Source organism: Narcine bancroftii, chromosome 5, assembly GCF_036971445.1.
Source record: "Narcine bancroftii isolate sNarBan1 chromosome 5, sNarBan1.hap1, whole genome shotgun sequence".
Lineage (NCBI taxonomy): Eukaryota > Metazoa > Chordata > Chondrichthyes > Torpediniformes > Narcinidae > Narcine > Narcine bancroftii.
The window spans coordinates 5083097-5108760 of NC_091473.1; the positions used below are offsets into that span (position 1 = coordinate 5083097).

Genomic DNA, 25664 nt, shown 5'->3' on the forward strand with positions numbered 1-25664 from the left:
ATAGTCTAGCTTTATATTCTGTTTTCCTAACTCTCCCTTGAATGTGGGCTGATAACAGGAATAGGTCTATCCTTGAGTATGTTTTGTGTCTACCCGAATAATATGAATATTCCTTTTCCTTTGGGTGTTGTTTCCTCCATATATCCAAAAGTTGCATTTATTGCATCGATTTAATTATAAATTTGTTTACTTTGTTCTTTCTGTTAGTTTTTTTTCCCAGTTTTATCCATGTTTGAATCCAAATTAAGGTTAAAATCCCCTCCTATTAGTATGTTCCCTTGCGTATCTGCTATCTTCAAAAAGATATCTTGCATAAATTTTTGATCTTCTTCATTAGGTGAGTATACATTGAGTAAATTCCAAAATTCTGAATATATCTGACATTTTATCATTACATATCTCCCTGCTGGATCTATTATTTCCTCTTCTATTTTGATTGGTTCATTTTTACTGATTAATATAGCTACTCCTCTAGCTTTTGAATTATATGACGCTGCTGTTACATGTCCTACCCAATCTCTCTTTAATTTCTTGTGTTCCACTTCAGTTAGATGTGTTGCTTGTACAAATGCTATATCAATTTTTTCTTTTTTCAATAAATTTAACAGTTTCTTCCTTTTGATTTGGTTATGTAATTCCATTAATATTTAAAGTCATATAGTTCAACGTAGCCATTTCATACTTTGTTTATCTTTCCTTTCCGTTTCCTCATCACCACCTTCCCTTCTTATCCATTTATGCTTTCTTTTTTTGAACACATTATAAGACATTTCTAAAACATAAAATATTTCCACTATTCTCATATCTAAAATTCCTTTAACCCCAATAGCCCCTCCCCTTTCTGAGTTGCCCTTTGTCCCTTGTCGGGCAACCACATCTCCCCTCTCCATTTGGATTTGGGAATCCGCTCGCAAGCGTCAACTGATTTCGCAGTGACTGTTATTCTTCCCCACCCAGCCCCCCCCCAGAAAAGATTTTAATCTTCATATATAACAAAGGCCACTCTCTTAATTCCCTCCTTACTTCCTTTCTTCCCTTTCTTTCCCTTCTTAGTTCTTACTTATACTCTATTTTTATATATATATCTCTCTTCTTTGGCTTGGCTTCGCGGACGAAGATTTGTGGAGGGGGTAAAAAGTCCACGTCAGCTGCAGGCTCGTTTGTGGCTGACCAGTCCGATGCGGGACAGGCAGACACGATTGCAGCGGTTGCAAGGGAAAATTGGTTGGTTGGGGTTGGGTGTTGGGTTTTTCCTCCTTTGCCTTTTGTCAGTGAGGTGGGCTCTGCAGTCTTCTTCAAAGGAGGCTGCTGCCCGCCAAACTGTGAGGCGCCAAGATGCACGGTTTGAGGCGTTATCAGCCCACTGGCGGTGGTCAATGTGGCAGGCACCAAGAGATTTCTTTAGGCAGTCCTTGTACCTTTTCTTTGGTGCACCTCTGTCACGGTGGCCAGTGGAGAGCTCGCCATATAATACGATCTTGGGAAGGCGATGGTCCTCCATTCTGGAGACGTGACCCATCCAGCGCAGCTGGATCTTCAGCAGCGTGGACTCGATGCTGTCGGCCTCTGCCATCTCGAGTACCTCGACGTTAGGGGTGTGAGCGCTCCAATGGATGTTGAGGATGGAGCGGAGACAACGCTGGTGGAAGCGTTCTAGGAGCCGTAGGTGGTGCCGGTAGAGGACCCATGATTCGGAGCCGAACAGGAGTGTGGGTATGACAACGGCTCTGTATACGCTTATCTTTGTGAGGTTTTTCAGTTGGTTGTTTTTCCAGACTCTTTTGTGTAGTCTTCCAAAGGCGCTATTTGCCTTGGCGAGTCTGTTGTCTATCTCATTGTCGATGAGATATCAGCCCAGTGGGCTGATATCGCCTCAAACCGTGCATCTTGGCGCCTCACAGTTTGGCGGGCAGCAACCTCCTTTGAAGAAGACCGCAGAGCCCACCTCACTGATAAAAGGCAAAGGAGGAAAAACCCAACCCCAACCAACCAATTTTCCCCTGCAGCCGCTGCAACCATGTCTGCCTGTCCCGCATCGGACTTGTCAGCCACAAACGAGCCTGCAGCTGACGTGGACTTTTTACCCCCTCCATAAATCTTCGTCCGCGAAGCCAAGCCAAAGAAGAAGACATCTCTTCATCTCTCTGTCTGTTTTGTAGTTGTTCTGCAAATTTTCGTACTTTTTCCAGATCCGAGAATAGCTTGCTTTGCTGCCCCGGGATAACTATTTTAAGTACCGCTGGGTATTTTAACATAAATTTATAACCTTTTTTCCATAGGGTCGTTTTTGCTGCATTAAACTCCTTCTTCTTCTTCTTCTTCAGAAGTTCAAAACTTATATCTGGATAGAAAATTTTTTTTTGACCCTTGTATTCCAGTGGTTTTTTGTCTTCTTTTATTTTTTTCATTGCTTTCTCCAATATATTTTCTCTTGTTGTATATCTTAGGAATTTTACTAGAATGGATCTTGGTTTTTGTTGTGGCTGCGGTTTAGGGGCTAATGTTCTGTGTGCCCTTTCTATTTCCATTTCTTCCTGTAATTCTGGTCTTCCTAGGAACCTGGGGATCCATTCTTTTATAAATTCTTTCATATTTTTGCCTTCTTCATCTTCCTTAAGGCCCACTATCTTTATATTGTTTCTTCTATTATAATTTCCATTATATCCAGCTTCTGAGCCAACAGCTCTTGTGTTTCTTTAACTTTTTTATCAGATTCTTCTAATTTCTTTTTTCAGTCATCCACTTCCATTTCTACGGCTGTTTCTCGTTCTTCCACCTTGTCCACTCTTTTTCCTATATCTGACATGATCATCTCTAATCTATTCACTTTTTCTTCTGTACTTTTTATTCTTCTTTTTATTTCACTGAATTCTTGTGTCTGCCATTCTTTTACTGTTTCCATATATTCTTTAAAAAAATATATCCATGAACTTGCCCTTCCCTTCATCTTCCATTTCTCTGTGTTCTCCCTCCTCTTCTTCTGGGTCCACTCCAGGACCTGTGTCCTTTACCTCTGTCTCTTCTGGTTTTCTTGTTGGGTTTTTTATTTTATTTTGTTGGGTATTTTTGTTTTTATTAATTTTATTAAAGGTGTCTTGGTGTTGGTCTTCTTCCTCTGGGTTGGTCATCTGTTGTTTCTCTAATTTCCTTTTTTTATTCTCTTCCTTCTTGTTCCCGTTATTTTCTATGTTTTCCTGTTGAGAGTCTTGCTGTTGTGTTGTACTTGTCTGTTTCAGCTGTGGAGATTTACTCCTCAGCCGGTCCCCCCCTCCCATCGGTGTTGTTTTTGTCTTGTGCATGCGCGGTTGCGCACTTTTGTTTGGCTCCGTGAGCCATCTTTGTAGTCCTGAGTTCGGGGTTTCCACTGATCTCAGGGAGCGGGCTTCTCTCTCCATGGCGGGCCTCCTCGTACCGGTAAGGCCTTCCCCTTCCTCCTCCGACGTTCTTCCTTCTTCTTTTCTTCCCGTTGTTTTTGGTTTTTCTTTCTTTGCTGCAATTTTTCCCACACTTTCACTTTCAGTTTGTTATGGTTTCTGTGTTAGTGCCTTTGTTTTTCCCCTACCTTTTTTTTACTTTTCTGGAGAGGGCTGGAGTTCCCCTACCGGCCACTACTCCATCACGTGACTCCTCCGAAAATAAGCATATTTGATGGAAACCGGATACTCAGCTCAATTAGTCTACACTGACCAATGGCACCATTTTGTATTAATTTCATCACCCAGCACTTAGTCAAAGCCCTTTAAGGGATTGAAATGCTCATTAAGACACTAAATGCTGTCAGTGACTCAGCTTCCACCACTTTCTGTGCCATTGTTTTTCAGGTACTTGCCACTCTACTTGAAGTACCCTTTATATCTTCTTTGAATTTCTTCCCCTTATTCCAAACCTATGTTCTCTAGTTTTATGCACCCGTGATATGAAGATTTACTGCAATCTATCCTGTCCATTCCCCTCAATTTTATATTGATCAATCTTAACTTCCCCGCTCCAAGGAGAACACGCCTTACTTCTTCAGTCTCTCCTTGAAATTGTTTCATCCCAGGCTATGCCCTGGCAAATCTCCTCTGCACCATCACATCCTTTCTGCACCTTAGTGGCCACAACAGCTTGCAATATTCCACTTGGACTCTGACTAAGGCTTTATAAAGCTGGAACATTATTCCCCCAAATAATGAAGGCCAGTATCCCATATGCCTTCCTATCACATTATCTACTGTCGAAAACACACAAGCTGAACATCAACAGCATCTGAGGTCTGAATGAACCAAGATCACTAAAACTGAGACGAAGTAGTTCTATTAGCTGCATCACCCCATAAAACAGTGATCAGCACAGTTAAAATAATGCACATAAAATGCTTTCAAATGTTCTCATTTTATTTTTTATATTGAGGAAAATAAAAGGATAATCTATGATCACTAAAAGTTGTGGAGCAACAAAAAAAAAAGCCAAATTCATGTTTAATATTCTTTTCCATAAATTAGCAGGTTGAAATGATTTCTGCACATCTGGCATTAAAGTATTTTGAAACTGGTTATCAATTCAGTGACATCGTCTCTTCACCTGCATTTTCTCCTTCTGCCACTGGAGGCATCAACTCTAAACAGCCCTGATGATCACAAACTGCAATTACACCTAAATAGTCTTCAAAACTAACTTTGCTTGGCTCCCAGAGGCTGAAATCCATCCACAAAAACATTGAAGATAAAATAATTGATCATATGCAGTAGGAACCTCTGGTTAACTTCTGAGGTTAAAACGGCATCTTCGTTGCTTCAAGAAATTATCTTAGAGAGCATTTAATAGCCACTTACTTTGCTTGAGCAGTTTGTCTCGGCCACGTTCCATCTTCATTCCTCAGTTCTATTACCAGAAGCTAAGGGGAAAACAGATATGCACTCAGTTAACATTCGATGATGAAGTAAAATACAAAAGTCTGCAGACACCTTGTTTGAAATAAAAACACAATGCCGGAGAAACTCAGCAGATCAAACGGCATCCTTTAAATAGCTAATATAAAACTACATAACCAATGTTTTAGACTTGAGCCCTTCATCAAGGTATGGAATAATGTCACCAGGTGTCTGAAATTAAAAGGTAGGGAGGAGGGGTGGTCGCAAAAGCAGGAGGTAGTAGGTGGAGAAGGGCGGGAGGGCACAGCAGCAAGCAAGGGAAGAGGGATGGCTAGGTGAACAGAGAGGCAAGGTGATGGAGAGCTGAGGTTAAGAAGACAGGGAGAAGGGAAGGGAGGGGAAGAGAAGAGCAGGTTAGAAGGAACCAGAAAAATCAATGTTAGTGCTATCTGGCTGGAGAGTGCCCGGATAGAAAATCAGGTGTTGTTCCTTCAATTTACAGGTGGTCCTAGTGGGATAGTACATGAGACCATGGACAGACATATGAGTAGGGGAGTGGAACACAGAGCCAAGGAGCTCAGCAAAGCAATCTCTCAGTCTGCACCAATGTAAAGAAGGCCACAAAGGGAGCACCATATGCAGTAAATCAACCCAACAGATACATAAGTGAAGTATATGCCTGTAGAAAGCTTGTGTCCTGAGATTGAGACAAAGAGATCAAGAAAGGGGAGAGTGCCACCGGAGATGGACCAAGTGAATTTAAGGTCGGGGTGGCAGCAAAGCGAATTAAATTGACAATCATGAGTGTATGAGGCAGCCCCAATGTAGTCATCAGATTTGAGATTTATTGTCAAGAGTACATACATGACATCACATACAACCCTGAGATTCTTTTTCAGCGAGGCAGAATTACCACTTATTGGTAGTGCAAAAATTGTATACATAACAAAAAAAGAACTGTTAACAGATAACTAATGTAAACAAATTGACCGTGCAATACAGAGAGAATAAGTGCACAGGTAAGTCCTTAAATGAGTCCCTGATTGAGTTTGTTGTTGGACTCTGATGGTGGAGGGGTAGCAGCTGTTCCTGAACCTGGTGGTGTGGTTCTTACGGCACCTAGACCTCTTTCCTGATGGCAGTAGCAAGAACAATGTGTTGAGTGCTGTGGATCCTTGATGATTGCTGCTTCTCGCCGATGGCAGGGTCCCCTGTAGATGTTCTTAATAGTGGGGAAGGGTTTATCTGTGATGTCCTAGTGTCCACTACCTTTTTCAGGGCTTTAAGCTCAAGGGTATTTATGTCCCCATACCAGACTGTGATGCAGCCCATCAGCATACTTTCCTCCAGCATTTCTGTAGAAATTTGCCAGGGTATATGGTGTCATACCAAATCTCCGCAAAGTAGAGGCACTGGTGTGCTTTCTTCACGAAGCCTTTAGTGTGCTCAGGCCAAGAAATATCCTCTGAGATAGTGACTCCCAAGAACTTAATTTGCTCAACCTTTCCACCTCTGATTTCCCCCCATGATCATTGGATTGTATACCTTTGGCTTTTTCTTCCTGAAATCAACAATCAGCTTAGTTTTGGTGACATCAAATACAGGGTTGTTGTTGGTGCACCATTCAGCCAAGTTTTCAATCTCCCTCCTATTTGCTGACTCATCTCCTTTCTTTATACAACCCTCTACAATGGTAACATCGACAAATTTGCAGATGGTGTTATTGTAGTACCGACAAAGTGAGTAGAGCAGGGGGGGCTAAGAATGCTGCCCTATGGCGCTCCGGTACTGATGGAGATGGTGGAGGAGATGTTCTTGCCAATTCTCACTGATTGTGGTCTAGAGGTAAGGAAATCCATGATGAATTACACAGTGGGGCGTTGAGTCCCAGGTCTTGGAGTTTCTGCATCGGTTTTGAGGGAATGATGGTGCTAAACGCTGAACTGTAGTCGATAAAGAGCATCGTGATGAATGCATCTTTACTGTCCAGGTGTTCATTATAATGGAGGAAGAGTTGATTGGCCTTGCCCATTTAGGCTTGCAGCATGGATGGCTCCAAAAAACCCACAAACAAGCAGGTGTAGCTGGGACCCATGTGGGTACTTACTCCTTTGATTTGAAGGAAGTGAAATCAGTTAAAGAAGTTGTTTAGAATAAGGACAAATTCTACCAGGCAGAGGAGGGTGGTGGTGGAGGGTGACTGGTCGGGTCTCTGGTCGAGAAAGAAGCTAAGTGCTTTAAAATCTTCTGAATAGGGGATGAAGGGAATCAACATCCATTGTGAAGATGAGGTGGTCCAGTTCGACTAATCTAAAAGAAATGGAGGGCTTGTGAGGAGGGATTGGACCAGGAGAGAAAAGATAGATTCAAGGTAAGATAAAACTAGTTCAGTTGGGCAAGAGCAAGAGGAAACAATGGGTCCACTCAGATGGTTGGGTTTATGTAGCTTGGATGAAAGGTAGAAACGGCCAGTGCAGGGATGGGAGACCATGAAGTTGGAGGCTGAGGGAAGGAAGTGACCAGAGGTTATGAGGTTGGATAGTGGTTTGATGAGCTGTTGTGGGGGTGGGGGGGGTGATGGTCCTGTGGAAGGGGTAAGAAGGAGGAGGTCTGAGAGCTGTCGTCTGGCCTCAGCACAACAGCATTGCCTTGTCTGTGGGTTTGATGGTGAGGTTGGGATGTTGGGAAGAGAGTGAAAGGCAGAGCATTCGGAGAAAATATTAGAATAAGAGAGGGGAGTGGTTAAGACAGTTGATGTCTCAGTGGCAATTAGAAATAAAAAGATCCAGAGTGGGCAGGTGGCTAGGATGATGTCCAAAAGAAGAAAGAAGGCTTAAAATGGGAGAAGGGGACTTTGGTAGGGGCTGGAGAACCTCGATGGTGGAAGTAGGCCCGGAGACAGATGTGACAGAAGAAGAGTTCAGCATCGCAGCATATGCAGAACTCATTAATGTGTGGGTGGAGAGGGATGAAGGCAAGGCCTCTCTACTAAAGACCAAGCACTCCATCTCAAGGAGACCAAGCAGAGGTCAGATGGGAATTGGTGTGGTGGAAGGTGTTGGGAAGAGGTGGAAGGTTAGGAAGATCAGAGGGTAGAAAAGGAAGGTAGGCAGGGTGGCCAGATGTCGGCTGAACAGGCCGACCTTTGAGGACACTGTCCTCCATCCAGCACCATTTCAAGTCGGGCATTAATTCGTCCTCCATTTTGGGGTGTAGGCAGAATCTGCAAAAGGGGAAAGGACACAGTACTTACCTGTCAATTTGCAGTGACCTGGGGTCTGAAGGACATGCATGGCAATGTTTCTTCTTGTGCGCATGCACCAGCCGTCAATCGTGCATACATGATGGATACGAACAGTGGGGCCGGCTGGCACATGTGTGATGGGCCCACACGCATATGGTGGGGGGAGGGGGGGATGTGGGAGATTTGGGTTTGGATTATTTAGCACAGGGCGCAGGCATATACTTAAGGTGCGAATGATCTTCGATGACGATATTAAGTGGAGAGCGTGGACTATGATCTTTGAATCAAAACTCAGTTTTGATTCAATTATTTTTTTAAATTTTTTTAATTTTCTGTTAAGTCTTTGTTTTAGAAAAACAGACTTTTATCAGTATTTGCAGATCATGTGAATTATGTTAATAGAATTAAAAATGTAACCAAGTACATGTTTGATACTACTGTTTTTTAGAAGCATATAATTCAGATAATGGTAGTAAAATCATTTCAAGTGTATGTGTTGTGTATATAAAGGTCTGTCAAATCTTAAAACATACTTGACTTTATACATTAAAACAAAATGAGAAAAGGAAGGAGGAATAACTCCTGAGGAAGAATGGAAAATAATATGGAGCAATGGAGGTTTCAAAGTATACCAGTTCACAGAAATGGAGGGAGTTTGGGTGGAAAAACCTGATAAATTTTATTACACCCTACAGGAGAGTCCAACTTTAAACACATGGAAGGAAATTATAATGGATATTTGTAATATGGAGAAGATTACAGCATCTGTTAATTATAAATTAGAACAATTTGATTCATACTGGCAAAAATGGTTTAACTACATAATACTTCATAGGGCTGACATTCTTACAAATCAATGATTATGTGGTTTAAAAAAGTAATTTCCCACTTGTATACAGTTTTCTTATTCTGTCTTTCTTCTCTATAAGTTTGCACCTCAGGTAAATATTAGGTGGAAAATTGTGGCAAATATGGATTTATGACATATGTATATCTGAGATACATCTTATGGAAATTTGTGTTTAAACTTCAAGTACTTAATGTAAGTACCTACATTACATTAATGCAGTGGAAAGTGGAGGTATGGACAGTTGGAGACGGTGGTTGACTTTTTTGTTCTTCTGAGTTTTCTGACGCTGTATTCCTTCCAAGCCGTGTGTATGTGCACACTCGCACGAATGAACGGGGTGTGCGGGGACACGCACACGAATGTGCGCACAGCCCTTCCATTTGTGTGTGCACGTGCATACAGCTTAGAGGGATGTCCTCCATTTTGGACATTAGAAAATGGCCACACTACAGGTAGGGGAGGTCAGATGGGGGTGGTGGATGGTTGGGAAGTCAGAGGGTTATGGAGGAGAGTTTTGGGAGGTCAGAGGGCTCATTAGATAACTGCTGAGGCTGTTTTTGCTCAAAATGGATTTAAACGGAAATGACATCATCCTCTTCCCCCTCCTTCAATGCACTACAAGACAACTGGATTACAGTTTATAATTCATCAAGACACATTAATTGAAAATTATAGCTGCATAACAACTTGCAACGCTATGCAACAGGAGATAATTTTATATAGCAATGCCATTTTATATGTAGTGTCCTACCTATAATCAATGTACACAATAAGTACATCTATTCCTTTCATTTAGTTGACAAGCAACCTCAATTTTATAATTAAAAATACAATGCTGGAGAAATTAATTGTTTTTACTTCAGTCACGGTGTCTGCACATTTTCGTGTTTTATTTCAATTTTATAATTGACATTTTCATTTTAAAGCTTTACAAATCTCTCCAAAACCAAAACATTTGACTGGATTAATATACACAAATCAATGGTTGACATAATAAAATCTTTACCTCATTTTCTGAAAAGACCACAATTTCAATGAACCTGCTCCCATTTAAAAAAAACCAAAAAAATTGAATATTTTAATTATCATAATTATTCTGTGTACCACATTTAGAAGTGAAATAAAATATAATGAAAGGTGGAAATTAGCTGTCTGTTTGGCAATTCCCATCTACGACTACCTCCAAAGAAAGATTTAAAATAAATTTCAAGGCACACAGTGCTTTATTATTATGAGGTTGTAGCTATGAATCTGACAACAGAAGAGGGAAATTATTTAACTGATATTTTTATTAAGCATTTGGTGTTTACCTTTTTCCATTCAAAACTATGTATTTTTATTTTTTTTAAATTTAGACATACTGCCCTTTCGGCCCACAAGCCCATTACACCCAATTGACCAGCAGCCCCTGGTATGTTTTGAATGGGGCGAGGAAACCAGAGCTCCAGGGAAAAGCCACACAAACACATGATGACCTACAAAGTCCTCACAGACAGCACGGGATTCAAACCCTGGTCCCGAACGCTGGTGCTTTAACAGCGTTGCGCTGCATTGTAGGTTAATTAGGTGTAATTGGGCCGCAAGGGCTCATGGGCCAAAATGGCCTGTTACTATCCTGTAAAAAATGTTACAAATTTAAAATTTAACCATGCCACCCTTTTGAATTTTTCTTCCAAAATCCCTGCTGTACTCATTTACATCCCCAATTATCTTCACACAAACCAGCAAAATGCAACACTCACCTGCCCCTGATACAGACCAGCATCTTGCACAGTGTTATCTAGCTTGTTAAGTGGCTCATACGCATTTGTCATGTATCTATTCCACAACCTTGCTTCCTTCTCAGCTGAGATATTGAATAATTTTCGCATCTCCTTTTCTATTGTATCTATTTTTTTGAAAAATAAAGTACAAGTTATAGCAAATAACAAGTGACTGCATCAAAGACAATGGTTCACAGCAAGGAGAAATAATACCAATGACAATAACAACCCAAGTGCAAAGGTGTGTCATGTGAATTCCCTTAAAGATTAAATGAAAACTGATCGCATGATAAACATCCAATGTATTTGTAGCAGTATCACTAAAGGTATGCAAGAACTTGGAAGATTTTATAAAACTGCAAATTCAGATTTCGGCCCGTAGCAAAATTGAATGGAGATCTTTTCAAACACAAACACCATTCAGACACAAAGAATTAAGTGAAAATCAGTTAAAAATCCAACCCTTAACCCAATTTGAAATGTGGTTACCTGTTTGGAAAAAATGCCTAGCTTGGGCAGTGGAATAAAAGTGTGAGGGGAAAATATTGAACTTAGCTTATTGTAAGAAAAACACATTCTTAATTCTCAACCAAATAGGCTCAAAAACGAACAAAGCTATGTATGCTTAGAGAAACCAATTTGAAGAATATTTAAAGTAAATGAAGTAGAGATTTATGAAATGCCCAGATTATTAAGAATTGTTAAGAATATGTTGCCCTTGTATCAAAATCCAAGCTTGTTTTAATTTAAGTTGTCACACTGACAATGTGCTGATGTTACAATGTTAAGAAATACTTCAACCATTAAAAGCAAACATCTACTTTTGGAAACCACAATTTCTTTCACTGCTGGCTTCTTGAATGAGCTGTTCAAACAGGATCTACACCTAAGCTCCCACAGAAACACATTTCATTTGCCAGAAGTACTTAGCTTGCAAGTACTATTGATAAATGTTTATATTCATGTGGCAGAAGGTACCCAATAATATTTTTTGGTCGAGGAATAAAATTGAATGCAGACTGCAAGAGTCTAAATGACCAAATCTCAATCAATCAAAGGAAACAAATGCTGGAAAAAGAAAATAGAACTTTGGCAATACGTTTTTTTAAAAAACTGATACTAATTCAAATGGATCAAAAAAATAGAGATGAAAAAGTTGTAACATAAACGTAGATAGGGGTCTGCAACAGCAGATAAAATATGGGACAGATTGAGAGTTCAATATTCCTGGTTCTAAGATCGCTAAATAAGATGCGGAAAGTGCACTAATCATTCTTTGGATTGTGGACATTACTGTCTTTGAGAAAGTGGCAGTGAGCAATTGGCCTCATCAAAATTCTGTTGAGTAGGGAATCCAAGGATATGGATATAGTGAAGAATTACAGCAATACATTTCCAAATCATGTGAAATGAGTTGTGGTGGAATTTATTGGTGGTACTGCCCTCATGTGCCTCCCTCCCTTGTTCTTTTTTTAAATTTTTATTTTTCACACTATGAACCATATTAATCAAAATACACACAAACATTTCCCTCTTGAATATACAGTGGCATTTTCCCCACTTTTTCCCCCCCTCCCTTCCCTCCCTCCTTCCCACCCCCCTCCAAACCCATTAAACGTTCAACATATACAATACAATAAAACCATTAAACAATGTCATCACACAATGAAAATAAACAAGAAAATTGTGTCATCTACTTTTACACACTGGGTCAGTTCATTAAGTCTTCTTCTCATTCTATCATTTTAGGGGGTGGAGGTCTGCGGTAGGCCCTCTCTGTTGTGTTCCATGTACGGTTCCCAAATTTGTTCAAATAATGTGACTTTATTTTTTTAATTATATGTATTTTTTCGAATGGAATACATTTATTCATTTCCATATACTATTGCTGTACTCTCAGGCTCTCTTCTGATTTCCAAGTTGACATTATACATTTTTTTGCTACAGCTAAGGCTATCATAATCAATCTTTTTTGCGTTTCATCCAGTTTAAGGCCTAATTCTTTACTTCTTATATTACTTAGAAGAAAGATCTCTGGATTTTTTGGTATGTTGCTTTTTGTGATTTTATTTAATATCTGATTTAGATCTTCCCAAAACATTTCACTTTCTCACATGCCCAAATTGCATGTACTGTTGTTCCCATTTCCTTCTTACAGCGAAAACATCTATCTGATAATGTTGGATCCCATTTATTTAACTTTTGAGGTGTGATATTTAGCCTATGTAACCAATTATATTGTATCATGCGTAACCTCATATTTATTATATTTCTCATAGTTCCAGAGGATAACTTTTCCCAGATTTCATTTTTTATCTTTTTCCCACTTTTGTTTGGGTTTATAGCTTATTTCATCATTTTCTTTCTCTTGCAGCTTGATGTACATGTTCGTTATAAATTTTTTTATTATCGTTGTTTCTGTAATCACATATTCAAAGTTGCTTCCTTCTGGGTACCAAGATAGAGCTAGATAAAATAGGGGAGAAGGTACCAGAACATATACTTTATAAGTGGGATGAAAAACTTGTGCAATATAGAAGTTGACCAGTACTGCACCATTTACTCAACATATGGAAGATTCATGTAGAAAGGAAAAAAAACAAATTACCAACTACCAAAATTATTATTGATGCAAAATCAACTAATCCCTTTCTCAATAGATTACCTTTCCTTTAGAGAATGGGAGAGAAAAGAAATTAAAAGAATAGAAAATTGTTTTTTGGGAAATAATTTATTATCATTTGAACAAATGAAGTACAAATATGGAATAACTCATGGTACAATGTTTGCATACCAGCAACTGAAAACCTACTTAAAGGACAAATTGGGAAGCAGACTGAGATTCCCTCCCTTGTTCTTCTTGGTGGTGTAGGTTAGGAAGCATTTCTGAAGTTGCCTTAGCAAAAATTGCAAAGCATTGAACATGACATACATCAGTGTGGAAGAAACGAATATTCATGCAGTAGATGGGATATCCATCAATTAAGCTGTTAGCCCTGGATGGTGTCAAGCTTCCTGTGTGTTGTTGGAACTTCCCTTATTCAAATAAATGCTCCATCATTGTGATTGAACTAATAACATGACAATTGGCTGGATTGAATTTGTCCTGTCTCCTGGACTAATATGCAAGACAATGTGGATAAGGTGGTAAAATGAATACCTGCTTTTATCAGCCAAGGTACACCTTGAAAGAGCAAAAGGACCACATCCTAGAACTGCATGAAATACTGAAAAATCTTCCTGTTACCATGCAACAGAAAGGATATGACAGCACTAAAGGGAGGTTTAACAAGGATGTCACAATAGTGGAGAATTATAGTTGCAAAGAGAAGCTGACTCAGCCTGTTAACTTCTGGAAAAATAGAATTTGATGGGGAGACAAAATTATGAGGGGCCTTGACCTCAAACAGGGAGGATCCTTAAACATTAGCAGACAGTTCAATTTCTTGGGGATGTAGCAAAAACAGGTTCTACTGCAACTGTACAGGGTACCAGTGAGGTTGTACCTGGAGTACTGCTTGCAGCGGTCTCCTTATTTTAGAAATTATATTTTGGGCTTGGAGGCAGAGGAGGTTCACCAGGTTGATTCTGGGGATGAGAGTGTTAGCTTCTGAGGACAGATTAAGTCAGCTGGAACTAAACTCACTCAAATTTAGAAGAATACAAGGGGATCTTAAAGAAGCAAATTATGAAAGGGAAAGCCTGATAGGAGACTATAGAGGATATTGGCTCAAGATTTATGGGAGAACTTTTTTTTAAGATAAATGAAGAACTTACTTATGAGAGCAGTGCATTTCTGCTAAAGGAAGCACCAAAGGCTACCTCATTAAATATATTAAAGAGATAGATTTTGCATAGTAGGGGAATTAAGTGTTTATTAAAGGCAGATAAGTGGAGCTGAGTCCATGATTAGTTCAGTCATGATCTTGTTGAATGGCAGAGTAGGCTCTACAAGCCAGATGGCCTATTTCCTTCTCTTACTTACAGTATATATTCTTGTGACTCCATTGATTCCTGAAGTTATGTAGAGTAATGCTGTCAGTGCTAATCCCCTGCTCTCTTGGTACCCACACCCAACCACACCAATCACATTATAAATTATTTTTCCTAAGTGCATATTTTCATTTCAGCATGGGAACAAGATGGTTGGAATCACGATTCTTGAATTTAAGTTGATGATTCATCCAGGGTTACATAGAACATTAGAGCACCGTGCAGTTCCTTCGGCCCTTGATGTTGTGCCGACCTATATACCCTGATCAAAATTACTAAACCTTTCCTACCCTGTAAGCCTCTAATTTTTCCTTTTGTCCATGTGCTTGTCTAAGAGTCTCTTAAATGCTCCTAATGTCTCAGCCTTCACCACCACCCCTGGCAAGGCATTCCAGGCACCCACAACTCTTGTGTAAAAAAAAAACTTGCCCCTTATGTCTCCCCTAAACTTTCCTCCCTTCACTTTCTAATGACATTCCCTGGTGTTTTATTCCTGATGAGGGAAAAAGGCATTTCCAATCAAGGTAATATCCTGGTAAATTTCCTCTGCACCTCTCCACAGCTTCCACATCCTTCCTATAATGAGGTGACTAGAACTGATCATAATATTTCAAGTGTGGTCTCACCAGAGATTTGTGGAGTTGCAACATGATTGACTTTTTAAAAAAATATATATTATTTTTGAAGTTTTTAAGTCATACATTCATCCATATTCAAAACTTAATTGTACAAAAAAGTAATATAATCATTAATTTCAAATCATACACATCTATATTCAAAATTCATTGCACAATACCATCTTATAAAGTCACCTTCTTACAGGTTGACTTTAAAACCCAAATCTATTCTACCCCCCCCCCCACCTCCCCCATTCCCATGCCACCCAACCCACAATTCTCCACTCCTTTCAAAAATCATTCTCCGCCTCAAAAAATAGGGCCAACTACTAACACTTGGCAAAAAAAATTTAGAAAAAAATCTTAGGACTAGTATCAAAACAAAAGAGATCTTGTTTCCTTTAACAGATCTAAAAATCTGTGTGAATTTCAAACATTTTTAAAAAAACACAAAATTGTGACATTACTTAAAATCTTTAGTTATATATACCACACAAAAAAAAATTATTATTATTATATTTATTTTACCCCTTTCCTTCTATCACTGACACATTCCTTTCAAAAGTCATTTTCACTTCTTTCAAACATGGGGGCCCAATATCAACAACACTTCCCAAAAAAAATTATATGAAAGAAAAAAAAATTATAAAATAAGGAAAAAATTGAGAAACCCTCCCTTTAGTGCACATACAAAGATTACACCACCCCCCCCCCTCTATTTTACGGGTAGTGGGAAAAATCCATTAACAAACACAGGTGCATGGATTCTGGAGGCTAGCCTCCCAAACTCCCAAAAACAATAAAAAAATTAAAACACTTTTTTCAAAAGGATTAATATTAAACAAATACACATATTATAATTCAGATTTAAAGAATCAGCTTTAAAGAAGTTCTCTGATTTTCTTTCAATTTACTTCAAAGTTGGTAATTTGTTCACAAAATTCTTTACTGTTTCAATATCAGCAAAAAACTTGTTTTTGTCCATCTGGCATCATAATTTTCAAATTAGCTGGTTGATGCAGCACAAATTTGTATCCTTTTTTCCAAAGGATATTCTTCAGTGGATTAAATTCCTTCTGTGCAATATTAGCGCAGCACTTATATCAGAATAAAAAAATATTTTTCACCTTCAACTTCCAGTGGTTTTCCTTCTCTCTCCTTAACCTTTTTTGCTGCAGCTCTTGATATTTTTCCACAATCATTAAACGGCATACAATTAATTAATATAGAGCGTGGTTTTGAATTCATTCCTGAGTATGAATAAGGAAATCGATATTTCTATCTTTACTCCAGCATTTTGTACTCCCAGGAGATTTAGTAACCATTCTTGAAAGAAGCAGATAGGATTTACCTCCTCCACTCCCTCTTTGAGTCCCACTATTTTAACATTATTATGTCTAGTAAAATTTTCTTTAAAAATCCATCTTCATATAACATAATCATATAACATTTAAAGCACGGAAACAGGCCATCTTGGCCCTTCTAGTCCGCACCGATCTTTTCCCATATTTTTGCTTTTTCTGTAGCCAATTTGTTTAATTCTTTTTCTACTTCAACCACTCTTTCCATAGTTTCATCCAATTTTTCTTCAACTTCTGTTACTCTTTCATTTAAAATAATTTCTGTTTTCTAGTTAGGTCCCTACTTTTAAAATATGATCCAGTTTCTTAGTAGTTCTTTTGATAAAAGTACTTTCATTATACCTTCATTAGTATATTTCCCTTTAGTTTGTATTTAACTTTTTTAACTTGACTCACTGGTTTCTTCTTCTGTACTTTGATCAGTCTCCGAATTGTATTTTGAGAGAGAGCTCCTTCTTCTTGCTTCTTCCAGTTCTCCTTCACAGTGTGCATGCCCAGTCTCTTTTTTTCTTCTCCAACATCTCCTGACCCCAATCCATCATTCCTCCCAGGCACTGGGTTGTCTGCACAAAAGGCAGAACAAACCACAACCCCCACTTTCTTCTTATAAATAAGCCCTTTTTCATTGAAAAACAGTGCTTCTCGTTGGAAGCTCAAAAGTCGCTGACAAATGTTGATACTTTTTCGGCATCTTCACAATAAAGATATAATCTTCCTTTTCTTCCTGTTTAATTACTGTAAGTTATTTTATTTTCCTTTTGTTTTATAATTACGCAGGAGGTTTGGGAGGCCGTCTCCTTCCTCCACTACATCATGTGACATCCCTGACCTCTTAACTCTTGAACTCAATCCCCCTATAAATGAAGCCCAACATCCTATAGGCCTTCTTAACTATCCTATCAACTTTCATGGCAACCTTGAGAGATATATAGATTTGGATCCCAAGATCCATGTTCATCTTCACTGTGAAGTATCCTTCCATTAACCCTGTACTCAGCTTTTTGGTTTGACCTTCCAAAATGCACTGCCTCACATTTATCTGGATTGAACTCCATCTACCACTGTTCAGCCCAACTCTGTATCCTGACTATATCCTTTTGTAATCTATGACAACACTTAGCACTATCCACAACTCCTCCACACTTTGCCAATTTTTAATCCACACAGCCAATGTTCCATGGATTCCATGCCTCTTAACTTTCTGAACGAGAAGTTTAAAAAGGTTATGATTTCATTGACAAAGATAAAATTCAGGAGATGCTACATATCACAAACAATAGAAAATGTTGGAAATAGTCTGCACCAAAAGAAGCATCTACAGCACGACAAACTGTTTATGTTACAGATCAATAACCTTTCATCAGCTCTAATTACAAATCATTAACCTGAAATGTTAACATTGTTTCCCATTTGTAAAAGGTGTTGTAATGTGGATTGTGGAGAGCCATGTTACCTCTCCATCTGGAATCTGGTGGGAAGGTGGATAGTGGAGGGTCATATGGCTTTGCTGTCTGGAATCTCATTGGAAGTCACCTCAACTGCCAATAAGGTCAAGCCTCATCCACATATCAGAGTACACCTGGTCATTGACCCCTTTACCTGGGTCGGACTCTCAAGCTGATGGTACTAGAAAACCCACAACAATGTGAGCCATCTGCTCTTTTCTTCTGGGATGGACCCTAGCTCCATTCCAGGAAAGGATTCATGGGCAGAGCTGGAGAGTCATTGGTAAAGTGTGCGCAGACAAGGGGCTGGGAACCATAGTATTATGTGTCGAAAGATTACTATTACTAGTTTAGTTTAGCAAAGAGCCGTGCCTGCTAGAAATATCAAGGGTTGGTGGGTGTTGTAGGTGATAACTTGGGTGCAAGTGTATAATTTAATCTGGTGAGTGTGCATATGCTTGTCTCTTACCCCTGTGTCTTCACTACACATGTAAATAAAAAAATAGGTGGCATGGTTAGCATAGCGGTTAGTGCATCACTGTTACAATGCCAGCGATTGGAATCGTTGTTCGGATCCCATGCTGTCTGAAGCAAGTTTGTACATTCTCCCGGTGTCTGCGTGGATTTTCCCCCGGGCTCCAGTTTCCTTCCACTCTTCAAAATGTAGCAGGGGTTGTAGGTCAATTGAGTGTAATTGGGCAGCACAGGCTTGTGGACCGAAGGGCTTGATACCACGTTGTATGTATAAATTTTAAAAATTTAAACAAGCTCATGTTCAGATTTGTTGCCTTTGGGACCCATTGAACCAGTTTCACTTATACAACAAATGGTGCTGGAATGGTCTTTAGAGTTTTGACTAAACACAGCTGCAGGGGAGATGTTTTGGAATCAGGGCAGGAGAGCTAGTGCAGTCAGCGAAGATGGGATCCCTGGGTAGACCATTGATCGTGCAGGGTTTGGGAGCTTGGCGAGCATGCTGGCAGACAACAGCAAACCAGTAGACTGGTCCAAATATCTGGAACCATAGGGTGGAAAATGGGTCAAGAATTCAGGATTCCGAGGAGTCACGTGATGGAGTAGTGGCCGGTCAGCAAAACCAGCTCTCTCCAGGAAAATAGGAAAAAAGTTAGGAAAAAGGAAAGCATAACAAAAATAGAGTACAAGAAATAGAAGATAAAGATGCAGAGAAGAGAAAGACGAGGGCTTTCAAGAAGGAGAAAGTAAGAACTCGGAAAAAAGTCACCGGAGAAGAGAGAAGAAGGCCTTACCTGCAGGAAGGAACAGGACGCTGCGGTGACAAGGAGCGCCCGACCCTCGAGGTCCGTGCCTGCCCTAGAGTCGCAACCCATCAGCCGGTGCACTACAAAAATGGCCCTCGGAGCCAAACAAAAGTGCGCAATCAAAGGAGAAAGAGGGCACCGGTGGGAGGGGGGCTCAGCAGAGGAGCGGGGTGTCACAGAGCGAGCAGCTGAGGGACACCCAACACCAGGGCTCTTAGTTGGAGGATAAGGAAGACAGCAGAAGAGGGAGCGGCAAAACAGACGTGGAAGACAGACGGAGGGAAGATCGACAAGAAGACCAACGTCAGGAAGCACAACAGATGAGCAGCCCAGGAGGGTAGGAACAGCAACAAGAGGCCCGACAAAGAGATACAAGCAGCTCATCAGGAAAAACAGAAGAGACACAGACACAAAGAAGAGAAGAAGACACAAACACAGATACAGACACAAAAGAAGAGGAAGAAGACCAAGATCTTCACAGAGAAATAAAAGGTAAAAGTGGAATTACTTATTTAAAGTATTACAGAAGTTCAATCTACCAGAAAAATATATAAATTGGATTAAAGCATTGGCGAAGGTAACAGCAAATGGATATGTATCGAGCCAATTTAAATTAAGTGGGTCAACTAGACAGGGATGCCCATTATCTCCTCATTGTTCGCCTTAGCAATAGAACCATTGGCAGAACTGATAAGAATAGAAAACAAAATAAGAGGGATAAAAATAAAGGAGAAGGAGTATAAAATCAGCTTACTTGCAGATGACATCATAGTTTACCTAACAGAACCAGAGGTAGCAGTAAAAGAATTACATAAGAAATTGAAGGAATATAGATGGCAAACACAAGCAATTCGATACCTAGGTATACAACTAAATAATAATCTCGGCCATCTATATAAACTAAATTATCAGCCATGAATGAAAAAATTACAAGACGACTTAGAGCACTGGAAAGACTTACCACTAACACTGATTGGAAGGATAAACTGTATTAAAATGAACATCTTCCCAAGGATACAATACCTATTTCAATCATTACCAATTCACCTAACAGAGAAATTCTTCAAGGAGCTAAAGAAAATAATAAGGAAATTCTTATGGAAAGGGGAGAAACCGAGGATAGCACTAGACAAATTAACAGAATGGTACAAACAAGGGGGCTTACAACTACCAAACTTTAAGAATTATTATAGAGCAGCACAATTAAGATACCTATCAGATTTTTATCAAACAAGGGAAAAAACAGATTGGACCAGATTAGAACTAGATAAAATAGGGGAGAAGATACCTGAACATATACTATATAAGTGGGATGAAAAATTGGTACAACATAGGAATTCACCAGTATTGCACCATCTGCTCAACATTTGGAAGAAGATTCATGTAGAAAGGAAAAAAATAAATTATCAACTACCAAAATTAATATTGACACAAAATCAACTAATCCCTTTCACAATAAATAACCTTTCCTTCAGAGAATGGGAGAGAAAAGAGATCAAAAGAATAGAAAATTGTTTTTCGGGAAATAAATTATTATCTTTTGAACAAATGAAGGACAAATATAATATAACTCACGATACAATGTTTGCATACCACCAACTGAAAACCTACTTGAAGGACAAATTGGAAAACAGTCTGAGGTTACCAGAAGGAAGCAATTTTGAATATGTGATTACAGACACAATGATAACAAAAAGATTTATAAAATAATTAAAACAAACATGTACATCAAACTGCAAGAAAAGGAGAACGAGGAAACAAATTGTAAACCTAAACAAAAATGGGAACAAGATCTAAACATAAAGATAAAGAATGAAACATGGGAAAAGCTATGCTCCGGAACTATGAAAAATACAATAAACACGAGGTTACGCATGATACAATATAATTGGTTACACAGGCTATACATCACACCCCAAAAGTTAAATAAATGGGACCCAACAGTATCAGACAGATGTTTTCGCTGTAAAAAGGAAACGGGAACAACAATACATGCAATTTGGACATGAGAAAGTGAAAAAAATTTGGGAAGATCTAAACCAGATGTTAAATAAAATCACAAAAAGCAATATTGTTTATTTTTATTAAGTGATTACATTGTTTAACGGGTTTAATGATTCTTATAGATTGAACTTTGAATAAATGGGAAGGGGGGGTGAGGGAGGGAGGGGAGGGGAGAAAATAACACTATATATTCAAGAGAAAAATGTTTGTATGTATTTTGGTCAGTATGGTTTATAGTGTGAAAAATAAAAAATTTAAAAAAAAAAAGAAATTGAAGGAATATGGAGAAATATCAGGGTACAAGATCAACGCAAATAAAAGTAAAGTGATGCCAATGAGTAATGCAGACTATACAGAATTTAAAAAAGAATCACTATTTAAATGGCAAACACAAGCAATCTGATACCTAGGGATCAGGTTAGATAATAATTTAAGCCACTTGTACAAACTAAATTATCAGCCACTAATAAAGAAATTGCAGGAAGACTTAGAATATTGGAAAGAATTACCGCTAACATTGATAGGGAGGGTAAACTGCATTAAAATGAATGTGTTCCCAAGGATACAATACTTTTTTCAAACATTACCAATTCCCTTAACAGAAAAATTATTTTAGGTACTAAAGAGAATTATAAGGAAATTCTTGTGGAAAGGGAGGAATCCAAGGGTAGCATTAGAAAAATTAGCAGAGAGGTATAATCAAGGTGGTTTACAGTTACCAAATTTTAGAAATTATTATAGAGCCGCACAATTAAGGTATTTATCAGATTTTTACCAGACAAGGGAAAAACCAGACTGGACTAAGATAGAACTACATAAAATAGGGGAAAAGGTACCAGAACATATACTTTATAAGTGGGATGAAAAGCTGGTGCAATATAGAAACTCACCAGTACTGCATCATTTACTTAATACATGGAAGAAGATCCACTTAGAAAGGAAAAAAACGAATGATCAAATACTAAAATTACTATTAATGCAAAATCCGCTTATCCCTTTTACAATAGACAACCTTTCCTTTAGAGAATGGGAGAGAAAAGGAATGAAAAGAATAAAAAATTGTTTTTTGGGAAATAATTTATTAACATTTGAACAGCTGAAGTATAAATATAGAATAACTCATGGTACAATGTTTGCTTATCATCAATTGAAAGCTTATTTAAAGGATAAATTGGGAAATAGCTTGAGACTACCTGAAGGAAGCACCTTTGAATATGTGATTACAGACACAATGATAATCAAAAGATTTTATTTTTTGTACATTAATGTACATTAAGCTGCAAGATAAGGAAAATGAAATAAACTATAAGCCTAAGCAGAAATGGGAAAAGGATCTAAACATAAAGATAAAAAATGAAGTATGGGAAAAGTTATGTTCTGGAACTATGAAGAATACAATAAACACAAGGTTGTGTATGATACAGTATAATTGGTTACACAGGGAATATATTACTTATCTAAAATTTAAAAAAAATGGGATTCAACATTATCGGATAGATGTTTTCGCTATGGGAAGGAAATAGAAACAACATTACATGCAACTTGGGCATGTACGAAAGTAAATATGTTTTGGGAAGAATTAAATCAGATCCTAAATAAAATTACAAAAAATAACATACCAAAAAAACCAGAGATATTTCTTTTAAGTAATATAAGAAGTAGAGAATTAGGCCTCAAATGGGATCAAGTGCAAAGAAAAATTCATTATGGTAGCTTTAGCGATAGCAAAAAAATGTACAATGTCAACTTGGAAAATGGAAGAGAGCATGAGTATACAGCAATGGTACATGGAAATGAATAAATGTATTCCACTGGAAAAAATAACATATAATTTAAAAAATAAAGTCACAATGTTTGAACAAATTTGGGAACCATACATGGAACATATCAGAGAGAGCTTGCCTACAACTTCCATCCCCTAAAATGAGAATGAAAATGATAAAACAAAACGACTAGATTCAGTGTGTAATAAATAGATGACACATTTTTCTTGTTTATTTTCTTTGTGTAAAAATATTGTTTTATGGTTTTATTGTATTCTATATGTTGAATATTTATGGGTTTTGGAGGGGAGGGAAAAAGGGGAGAAAAGACCACTGTGTAAATTTAATGAGATATGTTTGTACATATTTTGGTTGATATGGTTCACAATGTAAAAAATAAAAAAATTATATTAAAAAAATAATTTGGGATTCCTGAGGCCACTGAGAAACCACAGTGACATGGAAATATTCAGCAAAAAAGCTGACTGCTCTGGGAGAAAGGTATCGCCAGCACCCAGGTGAACACCTAGCCGGGTGGCTGCTCAGGGCCTGGGATGAGGGGACACCCATCAGGATGCACCTAGTCAACACTAGGGCCGAGCTCACTATCATCCCCTTCAATCCAAGCATGGTCACACAAACCTCCAGGGATACTGCTGAAGTTGCACACAATTCCACCGTGGACTGAGCCACTCAAACCTGCTCTGCCACCATTTAACCCAAGCAGAGAGACCCTAGCCCCTTGGCATTGTGGGCATCTGGGGGCCGAGGGGACACGATGATGGGTGGTCTCACTATAACATGATGAAGCCAGACCATGGTTGCTAATTGCCCCTTTGTTAATGAGTAAAACCAAGTGGTTGGCCAACGGGCCCTCTGCGCCACATGCACCAGGGCAAGGGAGCGGGCAAGATAAGGCAAGTTGACTATATTGGGCCTCTCACATGCCAAAACAAAAAGCAATATGCCCTCACAATGGTCGATGCATACTCGGGTGTCCTGGTGGTGGTATCTTGGCAGCAGGCTGACTAATACAGAACCATTAAAGGTCTACAACATCTCTCCTCCATTTATGGAGTATCGTGGAGGATACAGACTGACCTGGGGTCATACTTCACGAGAGCCAAAGTACAGGAATGGGTGGCCAAAGTACTGCATGTCCAGTGTGCTGGAGACACTGGTCAAATAGGTGGCTGTGTCATTGGGGCATACAGAGGATGCTCTAACTCAAGTGACAGCAGAGCTGACGGCTGTCCGCATGGTTACCTTGCAGAACTGAATGGCTCTGGATTACCTACTCACCAAAGGTGGTACCTGAGCACTAGTTGATAAGGAGTGCTGCACTTGCACTCCCAATGAATTGGGGAAAAAACACTCATTTGGCTGAGCATATCTGAGAATTGGTGGGTAAAGCTGAAAGATCAAGGGACCATGACTCCTCCTGGGGAAGCTGGTTGCCCTTTGGGGCTCTGGGAAATTGGTGGGCCATTGCCTTTAACTGGATCATCACTCTTGTGGTGTTGGGGTTTTGTATTTTCTATTGTCTTTGTAAATTTATCCAGAAAGTTTGTAATGATGTATGTAATGACTGGCAAGTGTTGTGACTTCTGAAGGGTGAAATGTAGTGTGGATTGTGGAGGGTCATGTCGCCTATCCATCTGGAACCTGGTGGGAATGTGGATGGCAGAGGGACATGTGACCCCTCTATCTAGAACCTAGTCAGAAGTCACCTCACCGGCCAAGCCTTGCTCATGGGTCAATGCACACTTGGTCATTGGCCCCTTCTATTGCCTCATCAGTAGATGGGCCGGACTCTCCAGGTGGTAGCACTATAAAGCCCAGCACATGTGAGCCACCTGCCTCTTTTCTTCTGGGACCAACCCTAGCTCCACTCCAGGTTGGGAATCGTGGACAATGCTGGAGTTGTTGGTAAGGTGTGTGCACGATCTGTAGTATTGTATGCCTAGAAAGTATCGTCCCTAGTTTAGTTTAGGTAAGAGCCATGCCTGCCAGAGATATCAAGGGATGGCAGATATCGCATGTTGTAACTTGATTGTATAGCTTTCTATACATGGTTGCAAGTGCCTAATTTTATCTGGCGAGTATTTGCATTTACCCTGATGCGACTCCCCTAACTATTGAAATAAAAGCTAGCTGTTTTCAGACCCGTTGCCCTTGGAACCTATCAAACCAGTTTCACACACATAAAACAAATGTTACCTGCCCTATTCAGTAGTTCCACCATTTTCAGTTCCTAATTGTTTACTGATTTTGGTTAATAGCTTCCAAAGGACCATTAGAAATTATTTCAAATTTATTCCACTTTGATAATTTCCAGTTGACTGTCCACCTATCTAAAACCTCTAGAATATTAAGTCTATTTAAAATACATGAAGATATGTCCTTTGAGAACTATGCTAAATTTAAACTATTTATTTTAAATAGTTTCAATGGCAAGGACAATGCATAATGGTTTGAAATTGATTAGAAG

General features: G+C 39.0%; 1 protein-coding gene across 6 annotated transcripts in view; it reads right to left on the bottom strand.

Annotated features, from left to right (window-relative positions):
* Positions 1-25664, bottom strand: part of usp4 (ubiquitin specific peptidase 4 (proto-oncogene)) — a 109742-nt gene that overhangs the window by 44471 nt on the left and 39607 nt on the right. For all 6 annotated transcript variants that reach the window (XR_011357299.1, XM_069936611.1, XM_069936612.1 and 3 more), the window contains 2 exons: positions 10690-10835; positions 4815-4876 (listed from right to left, as the gene is read on the bottom strand). Coding sequence is in view for 5 of the 6 variants with exons in the window: in XM_069936611.1 (XP_069792712.1) it covers positions 4815-4876; positions 10690-10835 (208 nt within the window). In the remaining variant the exon portion in view is untranslated. The remainder of the gene's footprint in view (positions 1-4814; positions 4877-10689; positions 10836-25664) is intronic.